At 45.7% G+C, this 20,747-nt stretch overlaps 1 protein-coding gene across 49 annotated transcripts in view; it reads left to right on the forward strand.

Moving 5' to 3' along the window:
* The window catches only part of MAP4K4 (mitogen-activated protein kinase kinase kinase kinase 4), a 171,120-nt gene that overhangs the window by 79,607 nt on the left and 70,766 nt on the right, over positions 1-20,747 (forward strand). For all 49 annotated transcript variants that reach the window (XM_068564415.1, XM_068564417.1, XM_068564418.1 and 46 more), the window contains one exon: positions 1,554-1,610. In XM_068564415.1, coding sequence (XP_068420516.1) covers positions 1,554-1,610 — 57 coding nt within the window. The remainder of the gene's footprint in view (positions 1-1,553; positions 1,611-20,747) is intronic.

Raw genomic sequence — 20,747 nt, forward strand, 5'->3', positions numbered from 1 at the left:
CCCGTCTCCACGGTGGGGCTGCTCCCCATGCCAGATGGCCCCTCGGGCCACGTCATGTGCCGAGTGGGGACAGACAGACAGGGTGACGTTCCTTTCAGGATTGTGGGTCACCCAGCTGTGAACAGAGCCGCGGTGCAGGCTGTGCCCTGGGCTCTGGGGATGCAGGGGAGTGTGATGTGGGCACGAGGGCCAGTGGGCCTGGGGAGGCTGGGTTGGCTGGAAGGGCATTCGGGGACTGGCATTGGGGCCGGGTGACCAGGCAGGAGACAGGGCTCCTGGGACCGGCCCGCGTGGGCCCCCGCACCGCCTGCTGCAGAGGCCGAGCTTCTTCAGATGTCTGACTGTGGACGCCGGGATGGGGCCACCCTTCTGAGCCCGAGGGCGGGGGGTCTGCAGGTGGGTGATGCTGGAACGAGGTTCCAGGCCTGTGGGCTTTATTTGTCCTGCTTTCCCGTGTCTAGGCTGTCGCCCAGCCCCGCTTGGTGAGCTGCTGGGCCGGTGCTGGACCCCATCCCGCTGTGACCACAGAGGGTTGAGAGAGAGTTGTAATTCAGTGTCATTTTCATGGAACTGTTTTGTCGGAGTTGTAATTTGAGTCCCTGCCCAAGCTTTCCAGAATAAGTGGGGAGCTTTCCTCAGGTTTCAAGTTCTAAAGTTCACAACTCTTTCCATCACGAGGCCACAAGCGAGGCCGGTTCTTGGAGACGGTGGGGACGTGCCTTCTGTTTCACCTTTGCGGCAGCAGGAGCATATTGCACAGAGCCCTTAAGGAGCCGGTGCTCACCGTGTCAGGGTAGCTCTTTGCTGCTCTCCTGAGAGATGCCCAGCAGAGCCTTGCAAGGTGGGTAGGGATTAAGTCCCTCCCTCCTCGTCTGGGGGAGGGGACAGGAGAGCTGCATCAAGCTTGTTTGAAACGCGCGTGATATAAATGGATGACAAACGTTTAGGTTCTAGACTGGGAATGACGACACAGCTCTAAGGCCGCGCTCTCTGTGCCCCCCATCTCTTTGTGTACCCCCTTTATGCCGAGTAACTATGCTCCAGCCTCCCTGCATTGGGATCACAGCAAAGCTTCGAAGAAGACTCTCAGTACAACTCTTGTAAAATCAAGTAATGGGTATTGGGGATATACAAGCGGAAAATGACTGTTACCCATTTTTGACAATAAATAATATCCAGACTTTTTTGGTCATTTCCTTCATGTGGAATGTTGAGAAGGGAAGGCTGGTCAACCTGATGTATGGAAGAAGACATTATTTACGTCGTTCAGATTGAGAAGTAATGATATGTAAATGAAGCCCGGGAAAGAAAGAGGGAATTGATTCCTTATCAAAACTCCTTTGTTCTACTAATTGTTTGGTTTGTTAAGTGTGGTTCACGAGTCTTACAAACCAACAGAACCATACTGTTCTGTTGGAGAGCATAGGACTCTTTCGTCATCACTTTTGGGGGAAAAAGTACAGAAGAGGTGACTTGTCGAAACCTCAGCCATTCTGTACTAATGACTGTGCAGAACAGCCGTGCCCATTCTCTTTCTTTTTTCTGTTTTTCAGGGTCGACATGTTAAAACAGGTCAGCTGGCAGCCATCAAAGTTATGGATGTTACGGAGGTAAGCTTGGGTCACAAGTGTTTTTGAAGAAATTGTTAGATAAAAAACAAGGATTCCCCCCCCTGTCTCTCCAGCCCACCATTTAAAAGGAATTGCTGTGTTTGGAGAATCGATCTCAAGCAGATTGCACTCATGTGACACCGTGGGTTCAGAAGGGCCAGCAGATGGGCCCCAAGTAACTAAGAATAAGGAACGTTTTCTTTAAAAAAAAAAAAGCACATCTGAGTGATGTCATCCTTGACAATGTAATGGACCGTAATTGGAAACATCTTCTCTAATGGAAAAGAAAAGATTTGAGAAGGGATCACAGAGGTCACCTGAGTAGGGAGGTTGAGGTTGGTGGGTGGGAAAAGCTTCTCTGGGGGTATTAGGGCCATTTCTTTTATTTTTAACATGGGGAAGGAAAACAGATACAGCCAAGTTCCCAGAGGTTTGAAAACAGAAACATCTGCTAGAATGCTGAGCAGATTGTTGGCAAAATTTAGTAGCAAAAAATAGTCCTTAAAATGGTCACATGAGGATTTACTGTGTAGCTTTAGATGGGAAAGAGGAGAAATGAACTCTAAGGAAAGGTAAGTGTGTGTGAGCCTACGTGTGTGCCTGTACATATACTCACGAGTCCACATTTAATTTAGAAAAAAATAGCCATGGGTTATAATGAGCCAAATCCATCTTACTTTAAATCATTTTTATCTGAAACTTTATCTGCTCATGATTGCTTCTAACTTGCCTAATTATGGATAAGATTTACATCATATATCACAGATTCTAGCGTGAGTTAACCAGAAACCGTGAGGATTTGGGATGCCTTTAAATCAAGCCCTAATCTCCTAAGTCTGGGGTCCATTGAGGGAGAAAATGGCTAAACTGGTCGCACGTGTGCGGTTGATCATCTAGAGGGGCTCCTTCTCCACCCTCTTCTCACCTTGGTCTCTAGTAACATCTCCAGCATGCATATTGTTTTAGTAAGAATTAGAAAATGTGGTCTCTGGACCATGGGGCAACTGGTAGAACCTTATACAGATATTTGAAGGTGTGACATTTTATGCGGTGACTGCTCTCTTTTCTCTGTCATTTTTTAATAATGGAAAAGTACCATTGCTTGGCTGGCCAGAAGATTCTCGTAACCTCCTGGGCGATTCTGTTGCGTTCTAGTGATCCTGTTGGATTCTTTCCAGTTAAATGTTAATTTTAAGATTACAGAGCAGTGAAGGAGCCACAAATTCTGACTTCCTGTGATTTAAATACCACAGTCGGTTATCAATGAAGTGCCCTGTGCATGGACCGATCGGGGCCCTTCCCGCCGGGCCTCTGTCCACGCTTCCGTGCAGGTGGCTGGTGGTGTAGCTGGAGCCTGCTGTCGTCTGACAGTTATCCGCACCCGCCTGACTCGGTTACTGCCAGACGTGGGGTACCATTTTAAACGTCATCTTTGGGAATTCTGTGACGCATTTGCCAGCCCTGAGAGTTGAGGTTCTTTCCTGGCTTCAGCCCATGCTGCCCTGGCTGACATGCTGCTGACATCTCCAAGGGCATCTAAGTGAGCTTGTCAGCTCTGTGGATGTCCTGTGCAACGTACGATCATTGCTTTAAAAAAAAAAGTGTGCAATATAGGAAAGTAAAAAGACACGTTAAACCCTCATTCTTCCCCCACTTAGAGTCATTGCTGTTGGTGCCCTGGTGCGTTTCCTCACCATCATCTCTCTTGTGAGCACGGCTGTAAAACACGTACCCATGTGTGTAATAGACACTTTTGGTGAGCTGCATACAAGAGGTGTTTCCTTGCCTGAAAAAATCAGGCAGTGTTGGACAAGTGCATTTTCAAGATTCCTTTAAAAACAATTATGCAGAACCCCTGTGTTCAGGTAAAATGAAAACCAGACGGTGAGTCTTCAGAACAAAATACAAACCCAATCAACCATTTACTGTGTTGGCCTCTCAGTACTGTTTCTTGTGTGCTGTTTTAATGCAGTGACCTCTCTACAGAGTGACCTTGGTGCTGTAGCCTGGGGCACACTCAGCGCCCCCAGCAGGTGTGATTGCGGGTGGAGAGCTTGTGCAGCGGGGCCCCTGGAGAGCAGGCCTCCCACCCTCCGCATCAAGGGGCTGCCTCTCGGCTCTTCTTGCAAAGCTGAAGGCATTGGCCGGGGTGGGCGGGACCTGGGAGCAGGCTGGCAGGAGGGAGAATTTGCAGCCCATGTTTCTTGTTGCAGCTCCAGCAGGAGGGGCTGTTGTAGAGGGTTCCGTGGCTGAGAGCCGGGTCCTCCGTGGTTTCATCTCAGTTTCATCTCAGGAGCAAAAAGGTGTGGATGCTTATCCTTAGGAGGCATCACAGACTCCTCCTGCTGGTTGAGCCTGTTCCTTAGGTGAAATTGGGAGGCAGTTACCGGGCTACTGGTTATTCCTCAGGTTCCGAAGGCCAGAGGAGAGCAGGTGTGGGGAGGGAGGTGGCCCGGCGGCTCTGCCCCCAGCTGTCAGCTGTCAGCAGCCCTGAATAAACGCGCTCCAGGCCGGCTGCCCCGAGTCCGCGTCACCTGCTGCGCTTCATTATGTGACCCTGGAAAACAAAGCAGACCGAGAATTCACGTCCCACCCTGGGGTGAGGTGCCAGGGGCTGTCTGGGAAACTGAGGGGTCTGGAAAGGAGGCATTTATTTGCTTGAGACGGACAAATGTCTTTGTTTCTTCTTGGGCTTGAACTATTTTAAGAATCGATTTTCTTTAGGATTTTGAAGGGTTCTTTTTAAAGAAAGCGTGTCATTTGTCTGATTGGTGGTGGGAAGGGTTGAAGGACGTGTTCAAACTGGACAAGACCAGGACATGAGATCTATAATGTGTTGTTTTTGTTTTTTAGATAATTATAGATTCACAAGAATTTGCAGGAAAGTGTACAGGGAAGCTTCTTGTACCCTGCACCCGGTTTCCCCCAGGGGTAACATCTTGTATTAACTATAATACAGTGTCACAACTGAAGTCCTGCACAAAACAAAGCCAGCTAAGGATTTGACCAGGACTCCAGTGTTTGTTAGATTATAGCAAATATGTCTGCCTGCATGGCTTAGAACCAAGGCAGCCACAGAGAGTCGCCACTGATACGGTCCACAGAGCTTATTCAGATTTCCCCAGTTTGACATGCACGTGTGCGTGTGTGGTGTGATGCGTTTTGAGGGATACTTGAGTTGGTTGTTTGAATTCTTGATAGCCCCTTCATTTCAATCTTTGTGTCTCAATGTCAAACTTGTATGATTCCCATCATGCATAAGGGGCTGAGAGTTTGTTTCTTGCAGTTGGGGTATCACATTGTTTCTATTTAACACTCTGGAAGGTAAAAAAAAAAAAAAAAAAGAATTATCTAGATCAGTAATTCTCAACTTGAGGTCCATAAACTCTTTAGGATTTGTTTCTGAGAATTGAATTTTGTGTTTTCATTTTAATAATTCCCACCCAACTTTTTATTATGAAAATGTTCATAATTACAGAACTGTTCAGAAAATGAACATTCTCTACCCTTCGCTAGATTCAACAACTGAACATTTCATTTGTGTGTGTGGTACATGCATATTGTTGTGATACCAAGATGCTTCACTTGTAAATACTTGAGCACACTTCTCTTAAAATACAGTCATAATCATAATACCACCTGAGAGGATGAATGATTTCAGATTGTCACCTAATGTTGTCAATTTCAATATCCTCAGTTGTGGCGAGAAAGGTTTTCCAACCATTTTTTCACGGTCATAGTCCGGTGGAGGTTTATGCATTACATTTGGTTATCTTCTCGCTCTTTTTTTAAGATCTTTTTTAAAAAATCGAAGCATGGTTAATTTACAGTGTTGTGTTAGTTTTAAGTGAACAGCAAAGTGATTCAGTTATACATACACACACACACACACACACACACACGTGTATATATATATATATATATATTCCTTTTCAGGTTCTTTTCCATTATAGGTTATTCCAAGATACTGAGTGCAGTTCCCTGTGCTGTGCATTAGGTCCTTGTTGTTTACCTGTTTTATATATAGTAGTGTGTTTATGTCAACCCCCCAAACCTAATTTATCACCCCCCCCCCATTATCCTCTTTGGTAACCATGAGTTTGTTTTCTATGTGAGTCTGTTTCTGTTTTGTAAATAAGTTTATTTTTACTGTTTTTTTAGATTCCATGTATGCGTGATATCATATGATATTTGTTTTTCTCTGACTTACTTCACTCAGTCTCTGTGTCCATCCACATTGCTGCAAATGGCATTAGTCCATTCTTTTTTATGGCCGAGTAATATTCCATTGTATATATATCCATCGACAGATAACTGGGTAGAGAACATGAGGTACATATGTATATACAACGGTTAGCTTCTCTCTTGTCACTTTTGCTCTAGATCAGTTCCTCTGCACCTCCATGTCCCTCCTACTCTTTTTTTTTTTTTTTTAAGCGAAATCGACTTTTGGAAGAGCTCAGCCAATTGTTTGGTAAAATACCCCACATTCTGGATTTGTCTGATAGTTTCCTCATGTTGTGCTTTAACTTGTTCCTCCTCCTGTATTTCCTGTAAACTGGAAATTAGGTCGAGGGCTTGATTAGACACAGAATAAGAATTTTTTGGCAAGAACACCTCATTGGTGGCATTGGGCTCTTGCTATTGCGTGACCTCAGGGGGGCATGTCCATCCTGATTGTCCCAGTGTTAGTGAAGCCAGTTTGACCTCTTGATGGAGGAGGCGACTGCAGAGTTCCCCATCGTCGAGGGGCGCCCTCAACTCTGCACTGGGAGGTAATCTGCAGGTGATGCTGTGTGAATAGTTATGATTGCAAGGTGGTGGTTTTTTTTTTTAAGAAATTCACGTTCTTTTATTTATTTATTTATTTATTTATTTATGACTGTGTTGAGTCTTCGTTTCTGTGCGAGGGCTTTCTCTAGTTGCGGCAAGTGGGGACCACTCTTCATCGCGGTGCGCGGGCCTCTCACCATCGCGGCCTCTCTTGTTGCGGAGCACAGGCTCCAGACGCACAGGCTCAGTAATTGTGGCTCACGGGCCCAGTTGCTCCGTGGCATGTGGGATCTTCCCAGACCAGGGCTCGAACCCGTGTCCCCTGCATTGGCAGGCAGATTCTCAACCACTGCACCACCAGGGAAGCCCAAGGTGGTGGTTTTCAGATTCTGTCTTCTAGGCTTGTTAGCTTGCATCAGTCTGTAAAGAAGAGTTTCCTTTCTTACCCACTCCCACCCTTTCTTGTCTTCTTTCTTATTCCAGATACTGCTGTAGACGTGGGCAGATTTATTCATTCAATGTGTTTCCATCAGTTGTAGCTGCCATTAGTATTATTTAATGAAATCATGCCAGATCTGGCCACGGGAGCTCTTTCAGGACTGCCTTCTGTAGCCCTTTCATATGACCCCATTAGTTTTTGAGTATTTCCTTGTTTTTTGGCACAAGTAGATATTTGAGGCTCATCTTCCAGAATCTGGATCCCTTCCTCTGAGGAGCCTTAGTTCCTGTAGGTGGGAAATGCATTTAGAAACCAGTATCTGGGTGCTAAGTGTGCTCATTGCTGATGAGGTTTTCTGCTTCTAGGCCCTTTTAGTAGATGGAGCTTGGGAATATATTTTTCAAAATCAACTTTTCCTTAATTTTAAAAATCTTGTGTATTTTACATTTCTTTCTCTTTTCTCCTAGCCTGAAAAATCTTGGTTCCTAATAAAATAATGTTTGTTTGCTTTATCCTTTGATAAACATAAAATCATTTCAGAATTACAATAACAATGTTACTACTTATCAATAGACATGGAGTGAAGTTTGATTTCTCTGGAGCTGTTTTTGTCCTTAGGCTATATCTGTGACGGATTTACAGAGTGCTATATTCAGAAGTTACTTGAAATACTAATTTCTCTGTATGGTTTATCAATTTGATATGCAGCTACTGGCTTCAGTTTCTATTTTGATTCATTTATAGGGTTTCCTTTTTCTCCTGATTTAATTTTTGAATGTGTGAATCATTTACATGTTTCACAAGTCAAAACTATATAAAAAGGCATATATTTCAAAATATAACTTTAAAAAGCTGAGGCTTGATCGTCTGGATGATGGACCACGTTATACCCAAATACTGCCATGCAGTTCCGTGCCCTTATTTGTGTTTGATAATTGCTTTGGGCAAAGGGGGGCTCATGCTCTTGGGGTGATGCAGAGAGAGCAGAGGCAGACAGTATATAGTGCTTTACGGCAGACAGAGGTGAAATGGTGCTCTGTGGGCTGATGTTTCGCTGCAGCCCGTCACTGCCCCAAGTCCGGTCTTCGGGCTTGACTGGCCCCATGGTCCTTCCTTCACTAGGCCTTCCTGGCGTAGGATGGGGTCAAAGTGGTAGATTCTCAAAGTGTGGTCTCCCAGGAGGCGCACCTGGGAATTTGTTAGAAACGCAGTGTCTCAGGCTCCATCCCAGACCCCTGCATCAGAAATGCTGGATTGGGGCCCCAAATTCTGGGTTTTAGTAAGCCCACTAGGGGATTCGGAGGCACCCTCAAGCTTGAAAACCCTTGTTTTAATGGACCCTAAGGAAAGAAGCCGCCCCCTCACACCTGCAGGTTGAAGGATTCCAGCGTAGAGACCCTGACCCTCCGTGCTCAGGAGCACATTGCGAGTTGGATTTCATTGACTAGAACTCAGATCTCTGACTCTCAACTTACGGAACCTTTGAAAGTATTAACAGTTTTAAATGTCAGGTTCTCAGTAGGCTTATTGAGAGAGCTGATACGATCTGGACCCTAAGGGCTGGGTGGATATTGCCCATCAGATCAGCCAGAGCAGACTGTCTTTTTTAGTCCTAACAGCTGTGTTGGTGATTGGAAATTGAGGCATATTCCTTGGAGGATGGGCAATGCTGGGCCTGATGCCCACGGGGCTGCAGGACACTGGTCGGCAGGTTTTGGTGGGTGCCCTCCCTACTCCTGGCACCATGCTCCTAGAGATGGGAGAGTGAGAGCTGTGTAAACCCTGGCCTCTGCCCGTGCTCAGGCTGGGGAGGCAGGTGCCACGGAAGAAGCGGCCCGACGTAGGGCACGTTTGATGGGCTCTGATGGGCTTTGAGCGCCGTCTGAGCTGGGTCCACAGAGGAGGAGACAGGTGCTCGCTCCCGGGGCGTTCATGCTCAGGCAGGAAGGAGCAGACCCGCTCACCCCGGTGACAAAGCAAGGCCCTGTGAGGCCTGACAGCTTTACCGCTGTTCAGGTGGAGGGGAGCACGGTGTACTGAACGTGCCGTTCTTGTCGAGACAGGAGTGATAGCAAAAGGAAGGGAGGGAGGTCTCTGCGCACTGTGACCTCTTGTCCCTTCCTCCGGGTCCTCAGAGGCCCGTTAGACGCTGCAGGCCTCACAGCCTGCTCCTGGCTCCTGGTCCCAGCCTCCCGGGGCTCCGGCAGGCTGGCCACGGGCCTGACCCCATCGTCAGGGGAGCGGTCCGTGCATCAGTGTCAGCTATCAGCTTCAACAGCAGGCCGTGTGCCCCCTCTTCCAAATACTCTTCCCTTATCTTCTGTTTCCTACCTACCTTAACGAACTACCTTCTCTCTCTTAGCTGCTGAGAGAGAAATGATGTACAGGCTTGTGGGATGCTAAATTTTATCTGACATTTTCTTACCTTCAGTAACTTCTAACTTAATTTGAATGATCTTGATATTAGATTTCAGCTTCCTAATTTGGATTGTCTTCCTTCCTCAGCCTTTTTATAGATAAAGGTCACAAGTTGTACCTCTCTGTTATTATTTTAATATTGGTATACGGCAAGTCCTTGAAGAAAAGTTCTTAAAGTTAATTAGAAATTGATTAAGCTTTGATTTATTATAATTAAAAAATATGGCAGTAATTTTGAGAACCAGTAGTCCCACTGTGTCCCCAGCAATCACACCCTTATTTTCACAATCACCTCCCTAAGAAGATTTCTAAGATTTTTTCTTTCCTAATCACCCCAGTGAAAATTTACAGTCTGCACACATCTGCTCATGTACTGTACGTGTATCTTTATACATAAAAGTGGTAGGTTTTTTCCCCCACCTCTTAGAACCACTTTTCATCCCCTTAGAGGGCGATGTCACCCCACTGAGAACACCTGGTGTAGAGCAAATAAGCATGGACCTTTCACAAAAGAGCTAGGGTGTGTTTTGTACTATTTCTAATACTTCCTTCTTTAAAAAGTTCACTAGATACTAGAATTCATCTTCATTGATAAAGTGTAGCGTGGATACAGTGAACTGATGGCTTTTAAGGACTTGTGCCAGGTGTTGCATCGGGTGTGGCACAGGCTCGGCTGGAATTCACGGATGTCCCTCTCCCCTGCATCTACAACAGATGGAAGAACAAAGGTGGGACTCGGGCCACAGGAACGGACTGACTGTAAAGCTTGCTCCTCTTCTTTTTTTTTATTTTACATTTAAATTTTCTTGAAGTATTGATTTACAATGTTGTGTTAATTTCTGCTGTACAGCAAAGTGACTCAGTGATACATATATACATTCTTTTTCACATTCTTTTCCATTATGGTTTATCACAGGGTATTGAGTATAGTTCCCTGTGCTCTACAGTAGGACCCTGCTGTTTATCCACCCTATATATACTAGTTTGCATCTGCTAATCCCAACCTCCCCCAAACTTACTTCTCTTCCTTCTGAATTCCACTATCCTTCTTTCCCTAAAAGTAATATGAAGTTAACTTAGGGTTAAGCCAGACTGCTCAGCAAATATAGGTACCTGTGGATGTGTTTTAAAGATAACTCTGCTGGTGAGGATGTGACAGTGAGATTTTGTAAAGGATTAGAGTTTTTGTTTTTGTCAAGGATAGAATGTGTTTCTATTTGGGATTGATTTCTTCTAATTTAAGAATGTAGCTGGGAACTTACAAAATATGAAAATTCTCCTGTACTTGTCTATTTCATAAGTAAATAAGTAGAGGAAGGTTAAGACTAGGTGAGCTGTATACTTTAGATGTTGTATGTTTTCCACATTGAAAAGCCTTCATTTTATGTACAGATGACAACACGATGTTATGAAGGTGATTGATTGACCTGCCCAGAGTTCCATAGCTCACTGCCAGAATAGCACCCCGGTCTTCTTTTCATTGCGCTGTGACATCTCCTACTTCACTCTGGGAGCACAGCTCTGTGTCCTGTACTTGGGGGTCTAACTAGCACCAGGTAACTAGTCACAATGCCCAGTAAGTTGTAGGTACTCAAATCTTTGATGAATTGAACAGGGTGTTCTGGTTTTGGTGGGCACTTGGAGAAACATGTAATAGTTGTACAGTTAGTATTGGTTTCATTGTCCAAGAAAATTATAGTAATGTTGCAACAGAGAACTCTTGGAGGTATGACCGTGTTTTATAGCATTCTCATGTTTTGTAATAAAAAATATTAAAAATAACCGTAGGTGTTACACATTAATCATAAATAAATAATAGTAAAACCTGCTCGTCCCACTTGAACTACATTCCCCTAGGAAAGAATATAAAGGAGTCTCTTAAAATTACTAGTGGTTAGAAAGAGTGAGTACCTTTCTGGCTTTTGTTTTTAGAATGGTCACTGAACTAATAAAAATGATTTATTTACTTTTCTCCTTTTTCCTGTGAACATAAGTTTGAGGCCTATAAGTATTTTTCAAAGTGAATTTATAGTTTATGAGCCTCATCAAAAGTCGGCTGCATTTATTTAATAGTCACGTCCTGGCTTTTACTGTAAGACAGTGTTAACACCTTTGGTAGACTAGGGCCTAGAGTTCAATTTAATAAAGCTTCAGCTTCCTTACCTGTAAAATGGAATAATAATTCCTACTTCACAGGCTTTTGTCAGAATTAAAATTATATAATAGATGTAAAGTGTCTAGCATATAATTTTTCCATGGTGAATGAGGGTTTCTTCGTTCCCTTCTCATTAAAGATACGAAAACGATATAACTCATCACTTTTGCTGAAGGCGTTTTAACACACACACCTGCCCTCCTGAGCGGCTGTTCTCTGACCTCTCCAGATGGCCCTCCTTCTCTGTGTCCATCCTCTCTGCAGGCTCCTGCCTCAGGTGGCTTCTTTGTCCCCTGGTGTAGTCACACTGTCTGGTTCTTCATGACCACTTTGGCCCTGTGAGCTGTCTGCTAGGGCTGTTTTAATGGCTACCTGGAGAGCAGTTTCCACATGATCGTTGCATGCTTATGTTAATTCTGTACTGGGTTATAAGCTCTGTGGGGAGCTAACTGTTTTAGGATTCTCATAGCCTTTCCAGGCTTTGGACAGAGCCCGTCACATGGGTGGCGCTCAGCTTCTGTTTGCTGCTTCTGAAGAATGTCCTAGCAATTTTAAAGGAGAATTTCCAAAGTGTTTTGAGTGTTGGCCAAAAAAAAAAAAAAAAAAAAATATATATATATATATATATATATATATATATATTCCCTTTTATAACAATAGAGACAGCCCTTATTTTAATATGTATGTATTTTTTCTGTTGCTTTGTGGTTTACAAAAAAGAAAGAAAATTAAATCGGAAAAGAAAAATATTACCATCCATTCTTACTGGAGATAAGAAAAAGTACTCATGGTTTTGGTCAGATGCAGTTGTTTGTGTTCATTGGGACTGGAAAGGGCGTGTGTCAACCACGGTTTGTGGGCTTTTGTTTTCGTGTCTTTAAATGCTGTTCATGAAGTTGCACTAACTCATTCATTTAAACAATTACTAAACACTTAGTCTTTTTAATGCAGACTCTTCTCAGATGTAGGGTGGAATAGAAAGATTAACTTTGCTCCAGAAGGAGCTGTTCTTAATCTCTTGGTAAAATGAAACTTGCCGTGAGAGGGAGCTCTTTGTAATCGTTGATGCGCCCTCTCCAGGCAGAGGCAGCTTCCCTGGCACTTCAGGAATCGAAGGCATTTTTCTAAGGAAAACAAAATTGTTGAATTTAAAGAAAACACCCAGCAATTTTTGTACAACCTAAATTGCTGTTTTTAAAAATATGGACACTGTACTGTAACAATCCCATCCTCCCTCCCCGCCAGCTTTTTTTTTTTAATTTGGGGGCTATAAATGCAAAATTTTATTTTAAAATCTTAATACTTCCCTTCTTCCGTTCCTAGCAGACTTACTAAAAAAGTTGTGCATTGGAGGTCTTCAAGACCATCTTCAGGCTTAATGATTCCCTAGAAGGACTCACAGGGCTCCGTCTATAACTGCACCCTCAGCTGTGATTTACAACCAAGGAAGGACACAAAGCAAAGTCAGCAAAGGGAAGAGGCGCGTGGGATGAGGTCCAAGGGAATCCACGCACAAAACTTCCAGGAGTCCTGTCGCAGTAGAGTCAGGTACATAATTCCGCCAGCAGTGAGCTGTCCTAACACGTGTGCAGTGCTTTCCACCAGGGAAGCCCCTCAGAGACGCAGTGCCTGGGGTTTTATCTGGAGCTGGGCACGTAAGCACCCTCTGCCTGGCATGTACCTGAAATTTCAGACTCCCTGCAGGGAAGTAGGTGTTCAGCATAAACCGTACAGTCTGTTCAAACAACCCAGGCACAGGGAGCCACCCTTCTCAATCCAGGGGATGGTGGGAACCCTCCCAAATCCAAGCTCCGGGTGCCAGCGCAGGGCGCGGCTTTGCACACAGGCCTCTGCGGGGGTAGCAGCCTCGGCCCTGGGGACCAGACTCTTCTCCTGGACTCTCTGCAGCATCTCACCGGATGTCTGGTCTCCTGTGAGTCCCTCGTCCTCCCCCGAAGCCTGTTCCACGCACAGCCGTGTCCTTTCTCCGTCGGGGGAGAGTCCTGCCTTCTGCGCAGGGCACAGAAGCCCTGGCGTCCTGCGACCGCTCCCTTCCTGCCACGTACCCCTCCCCCCGTCTGTTAGGAAATGCCGTCAGTGCTGCCTTCAAACGGTATCCAGTTTGGCTTAAAATCGTCGTGGCCGGTGGTGGCCAGTGAGACGGCTGGGCCATGGGTCAGTAACTGTTGACTCCGGATTAGAGGTACAAGAGGGTTTGTAAGGTATTTTCTTCTACTTCTGTATATTTGAAATTCATAAGAAGTTAGCATAGTTTTTGAGTCTGTAAGAAAATCTTACACGTGTGCATCTTGCCTCTGTGTGTGTGTGTGAAGTATGACATGCATACAAAAAAGTACACAAATGACAAATCCAGGACATTTCTGAAAACTGAACTCACCCCACTCACAAATCAGCAAGAAACAGTGTAGCTGGCAGCCCAGGAGCGCCTGGTGGCCCTTCCGGTCACCACCCCTCCCCCAAGAGTAACCACCCTCCCGACCTCTAACACGATCCATAACATTTGCTGTGTGTGTGTTTGATGTGCAGGGAACCATAAGGTACTGCTGTGTCTGCTTCTTTGACTTAACCTTACGTTTGCGAGAGCCGTTCATACTGCTGCACGTAGAGAGCGTTTGTTTATTCTCTCTGCTCTTAGTATTCTGCGACGGCACACTAGCTTCCGAGAGAGCAGTCTCCTCCGGGGGGTGTGGAGCTGGCGGAGTAGCCTCGAGCCTTCTTGCATGTAGCAGGTGCTGAACTGAATTGCTGCAGAATCAAGGAAATCGGCCTGGTGGAGGAAGTTCTCCTTGAACGGATAAACAAGAGATGCTCAGGTGCACATTATAGGGAAAACAGACCTTCGCTTCTTAACTTCTTGAGTTTTGGGCATGATTAAATATTTCTTTTCTGGTTTAATTTTATCTGCTTAACTGCAGGAGTCAAGAAAAAAGTCGGTGTCGCTAACTTCCGATGGTCAGGGATAAAGTGTTCTGTGGGAACTTCTCTCTGAACTCCATCTCCCTTGGCTTTGAGTTTCGCTGCTGTGACAGGTCTTCAGCAGGGACTTCTTACCCAGCGCCCTTGAGGAGGCTCGCTGTCACACCGCTGTTGACTGTTCATCCTCTTTGAGCCGCCGGTCATTTTTCTGCTGACCCTGCGATCTTGGCGGGGGTCCTCCCCTCCCCGCTTCAGGGATAGAGGTTTGGGGAGATGGACCCTGACAAATGGGATTCCAGGCCGGCCCGAGTTCTTGCCCTCCCTGCCCTGCCCTGTCCAGTCCCCCTCCCCCTGCCCCAGTCCCTCCCAGACCTTCACAGGAGACCCTCTCAGCGCCCGCTCTCTCTCCTTTCTGGTGACAAGGGTGTTGTAAGACAACACGCAGCAAAGCCTTTGGTGTGGCATTTGGTTGTAGCCTCAGGGCAGCAGGAACAGTCCTGTTAGGTCGAGGGCCTGTGCGGTCACGGTCACGTGGTGTGTCCTGAGGCCGAGTCCCCTTCCCGGGGCCCCTGGGTGACCACTTCTCCTGTGAGTGAGAGAGGGAAGGTGTTTATACCAGGAAACAGCTGGCTCCCTCCTTGTTGTGGTTTCATTTCAAGGAAACATCTAGTGTCCTCTCACTTTTGTTCACTTACTGGAGAGGCTGGATGTGTTTTTGCCTGAGGCTAGAACTAAAGAAGACCCCGTGGTTATTGTTTCTCCTTAAGTAGTTTAGAAAGAAGAAAACAGTTTCTTTGGAAAATAACTGCAGAGATGGTTTTGTTCAAAAGGGGAAAGGAAAAGAAGACCCTTGAGAGAGAGGAGGTTAAAATTTGGAATCACAAGGTCAAGCAGCAGTGTCTCTCTGGACCTTTGTGAGAGCAGGAGCCGGATTGGATTCGACGGTCGTATACGATGCCGTGCTTGCGGACCTGACTGTTTTGATGATGTGATAAATGTGGACCTGATATTCTGAATGAGGCACGTGGTCCTGACTACTGTCGAAGATGCCAGGCCCGTGGACCTGACACTCTGAATGATGTCCCCGGGCACGTGGTCCTGACTCTGCCGAATGATGAGGGAGGTGTGGATGATACCGCTCACCCAGTTCCAGCGGGTTTTTTTTTCCTCTCGTTTCCCCTGCCTTCTTTTACCTAACACGACACGTCTTTATGCTGGTTTGAGGAAGGACAGCGACATGTCTTGCTGTGCTTGTGTAAGTGCTTCACGATGATACCATGGTTCACCTGGAGGGGTGTGGTGGCAGGGAGGTTTAGGGTACCTGCCCTTTTCGCTTAGTTCACAGACAGAAGGGGCAGAAGGTGGAACATTGAAGCTGCTTCTTCACGGTGAAGTCTAGCAGAGTGAGTGGTTATTTCTTCAAGATAAGCCCCACGCCTTACCGGTAACGACCCGTTCTAGTTATTTGCCTCTGTGTTAGTGTTTTCCCCTAGGGGAGGATGGGGAACAGATGCCCATTGCCCCTTTCTTTGCCGGTCGGGGTGGAGATAACGGGACCCGAGTGCTGGATGGTGTGGGCGCGCCGTGCGTGGGGTGGTGGCCTGGAGCTCTGCGGAGAGGGCTTGCTGGCATTGTGCAAGTACGAGGACTCTGCCTCTCCCTCTTCCCCCACAGTGCCCGTGCCTGTGACCCTACCCCGCGTCCGATACAGCAGAGGTCGCAGCTGAGGCTGCTTCAGTAAAGCCGAGGTCCTCACAGGTGGAGAATGTTTTCTTAACTGCTCTGGTCACGGGAGCTTAGGTGTTTCAGGTCTTCCGGGCCTTTGACGTTGCTGGTTAGTTCTGTTCATCCTCTCCTTCCCCCAGGAAACGTTTAGTACACTTAACGGTGGTGAGTTTTATGGTATATAAATTCTGGCTCTATAAAGCAGTTGGAACCAAAAGTTTAAGTGACTTCTAGATTACTGTTTTTGTTTTTATTTTTATTTATGAAATGTAGATATTCTAGGGAGAAAATCCAGAGAAAAAGAAAGATGAAAAAAAGCACTTCATAATTCTGTCCCCTTGGTTTATTTACTGTTAACATGTTAATAGGTATTTTTCTAGTTTCATATAGAGAGAGATATGTACATATACATATACATGTAAAATTGTTCTTTAAATGGTGAAGTTAGCCTTTTCTCTGACATTAAAAGTAATATACTCATCTAGAAAATAGGAAGATGGAGAAATGTTTTCCCTTACCCTGTGCCCCCTCCTCCACCAGGGTAAGTATAGTTGACTTTCTGGTGTGTTTCCAGTCTTCTCTGGTATTAAAGCTGTTTCTCAGTGCTGCTGACCACTCACAGAATTTCCAGTTGAACATGTGTGTTTATCTATGTGGCTGCATTTAGTTTAAAAATAAGTTTGTGTTTATCCTAGGAAGATTTCTCCTAAATAATTTAGAAGGTGAGTTCCTTAGCCTTGTCTAATCTCAAACATACACTTCATATAACTTTTTTTTTAGTCGCCACCTCACAGTAAACTTCTTCCTGTGAGCTTGTTAATAGTGCGTGTTTACTCGTTATATTCATGTAGTGGTTATTTCTGTCCGTGTGCTGTGTTTGGGCAGTGTGTCCTTTAGATTGTAAACTACTTCAGCATAGGCCAGTTTAATTTCATAATACCATGTGATGAGAAGCACTTTTTAGTTTTAGTTTTTACCAAGATCTTGAAAAGTGGGCATTCATTGCCACTGTACATACTGGTTACTTAACATATTTTCCTTGACAGGTGCTCCTTAAATAACAAGGTGTTTGCCATTGTCTTTATTCTTTTAACTTATCTGAATATAAGGCAAAGTGAAGTTAGGGAAAGGAAGCAGCATGTGACTTAAAAAAGCCTGACTGTTTGAAACGTATGTACTGTTGGAAACCTCTTTGATAGATTCTGCGTATTTCTGTTGACACTTGACTTGTATCTTCCCTCCGCTGAATAGCTGAGGTGGTTCAGTCCCAGTGTTTGTTACCGTGTCATCTCCAGCATCTGTTGCTTCCTTTGTGTGGGAGGGAGATGCTGGCTGCCAGGCTGTCTCTGAGTGGGGCTGTGACCTCGTGCCTGATGGACGTGCACAGCTGTGGGGTCTCCATGTGCGCTTTGCCAGCAGGCACATCAGGCACAGCTGCTCTGAGAATGTAGTTATCTTCTCCTGCAACTCTATGAAAATTATTTGGTGTACAGTGGAATAATGCCAAGGGTACTTACTTGATGGAGAAGGCACGAGTGATTCAAGAGCCCAAGATGGTTTTCGGTGCAGACTTGAAGATTTCAGTGAATTGAAAGTACCATTGTCTTACTGAGTTTTTGCCTCTAAATCACTTAGTGCAGCGCTGATGGAGACATGCTGATTTTCTTCATTCTAAGTTTAAGAAATGGTCATTTTGGTAAAACAGGTAGTTGAAACAGCAGGGAAGACTGTGGCCAAACAATCAGAGCGAATTTACTTTGATTCAAATCTCAGAAGGTTTGCTGTGTCTGAGACACATTTCGTAGCAGCTCGTGTACATTTTTAGATGGAATGTTTAGGGAAGATTCCATAGTACCACTGGGTTTTTTTCCTTTATATATCTCTTTAATGTGTATATATTAATTTGATTATATTTATATTATATATTATGAATTACTACATACTATAATTTATATACATAATTAAAGTTTAATCACTTGTAGGGAAACCTTTTCCCTGAATTGACACTGGTTTTTATAATATTTGAAAAAGTTCAACATGCTATTTAAAAACACATGCGACTCTAGAATTTGTTACTTACTATATCTCTAAGATTTTATGACTTCCCCCCACCCCCCCAAATAGTTAAGGATGTCCTTGTCTTCAGTTAAAATTAACCACTGAGGGGCTCTTAGCTCTGAACAGCGAGCTTCAAATTAACCCTTTATTTACTCTGGACTCTTAACTCTGGAGGCATTTCTTTTTCTTCCCTTTAAAAGCCGTAGAGAACCTTACATTTTCAACTCAGTCTTCCCCCCTCCTGCATCTGTGCTTAGTTAGATAAACCGATCAATCTAATGAATTCTGCAGACAGAGGCTACAGCGCTCTGTGTGCCTGTTTTAGCCCAGGGCTCAGTATTCCATCCATGCACAGACGCGAGGTTGCCAGCTTATCCTGAGCCTGGCAGGAAAAGAGGGTGTTTTCTGATTTCCCCTACAGATGTGTTTAGTTTCATTGCTCACTCAGTCCGGGCTCTGATGATGTGGACGTGGTCTTGCGTCCTGTGAGCGTCCTTGCTTCATGCTGTGTTCTGTGATTCCTCTGGTCTGGGTCCCAACTGTGCTGGCTCTTCCAGCCCCTCAACTCTCTCTGGAAGGTCTGCCCGCCTGCACCTTGGTGGGGCTCCCCTCCCCCGGGGGCAGCCTGATGCCCTTTCCTGGCGTGTCCCTCCGTCTCTGCATCCTGCCCCTGGCTGCCATCTGTTCAGAAGTGGCCTTCAGCCAGCTGACTGAGCGCACGTGTTCCGTGGATGAGCCTTCACAGGCACATGGTTCTCGCTAAAAGGCTGTCAGGAAATGTGACGTCGCAAACTCTGGGCCTTCGTGTGTGGAGTCCCGGCAGATGGTGAAGTTGGTGGTTTGTGCTGCTGGTTGGAGGTGGATGGCGGGGGCTGTTTGCTTCCACCAGGATGACACCCGTCTTCGTGCGTGGGAGTTTGGGTTGGTGAGTGACCTTTCCGGGTTTCCACTGGAGAAATGTATTTGAAGACGGAACTGACTGGTTTGCATTTTGGTGGAGACGCCATTGACGTAGTGACTTTGTACGTTGTGTTGGTGGTCACGGCCCTGGTTTCCTTCCCTTCCCTTCCTTTCCCTAGTCCAGCCCCATCGCCTTGAGGGCAGCACGGGGTCTCTGTTGGCCGACTCTTGGCCTCTCTGAGAGTTCCAGTTTTAAAACACCCACTCCGAGGTGGCCAGCCTGACCCCAGGGCCACACGGACTCTCACTGCGTGTGTTGCTTCACAGACATTCGGCACATAGGGCGGCGCTTGGTGGTCCCGGGGTTGGTGGGGGGCGTGCTGGGTGCTCTTTAGGGAGCGTCTGGGTGACCGTTGCGTCTGTGATGTCCCAGGCCGGCTTTTCCGGTCCCTCTCCAGCAGTTCCAGCCTGCAGCTTACTCTCCGCAGTGTGTGCGTGTGTGTGTGTGTGTGCGTGCGCGTGTGTAAAAGGAGGAAAAGTGGATTAGGTAACGTGATCTCGCGGAGCTATTTTTAGACCAGCATGACTTATTAGAGTTTTGTGAACTGTGCATGTAGTACCCTGCCCTGAAGTTCTATATAAAGTGATTAATAACAAAAAGTTTGCTGATGGCTTATCTTTCCGGTGATGTAAAAAAAAAAGGAATCTACACCTTCCCTTTGCTTTAAATAACTGCTGGTTGGGGGGATGCGGGACTATCTGAGGTAAAAGAAGTGAGGTTAAGATACGATATTGAAGTTGCATCTTCAAAATTTGTGGAAACTTTTTGTTTGCCTCTTTATAATGGATAGCCTTAATCCTGTATTATTGCCTTTCACTCTTAAAATTAAAGATGTTTTCTGGAAAACACTTTTTATTCCTGTATGCGATAAAATTCACGTTTAAAACAGTAACCCTGTAAATCTTTTAAAGTCACAGTCAAAAGAAAAATTATTTTCTGATAAAATACCAATAGTACTCACCATCAGCAGTACCATTTATTGTGATCACAACATGTCTCAGAATGAAAATACTGGGAATGAAGCTGTAGCAGGGTGAGTTTGTCCCCCTGGTAGCTGTGACACTCCTTTAAAAGCTTCAGAATACAGTTGATTAATACCAATCTCAGCACTGAGTCATCTTCTTTCTAATTGAATCACATAATGAAGATAATTGGTTCTCTCTCTCCTCCCGTCTTTGTGGTATCTGGATTTTTGGCATCTCTCCACATTTTCCCAGGAGGAGCACCTGTAGTTTATCGGTGCGTCCTTGTATGAGCAGGTGACATGTAGTTAAGGACGCACGTCGCTAACTGTTCTTTAGCAGGAGACCTGAGCAGACCATGCAGTCAGCTTAGAGTGGGGTGACCGTTTCAGGATCTGGCTGTTGGTCGCGTTGGGGGCCGGCACCCTTGCTTGGCCTCTCAGCCGTCACAGCAGTGAGTCGACAAGCCTGGCAAGTGTCCACATACCTGCTGCCCGAGGGCAGGTGACGCCGAGTTCACTGGTCTGAGTTCACCGGGGTTGCCCTTGACAGGCTGCTGCAGGCACGCTTCGTGCTCGGAGTTGTATTACATCAGTTTATAAAGCAAAAGGTAATTGTAGTTCGTTTTCGGAACATCACGTTTGAGTACCTGCTGTGTGCCGGGCACCATGGGGGTCTTTGCATGTTACCTGACTTTTCTCTTCCTCCA

This window comes from Eschrichtius robustus, chromosome 15 (assembly GCF_028021215.1).
Source record: "Eschrichtius robustus isolate mEscRob2 chromosome 15, mEscRob2.pri, whole genome shotgun sequence".
Classification (NCBI taxonomy): domain Eukaryota; kingdom Metazoa; phylum Chordata; class Mammalia; order Artiodactyla; family Eschrichtiidae; genus Eschrichtius; species Eschrichtius robustus.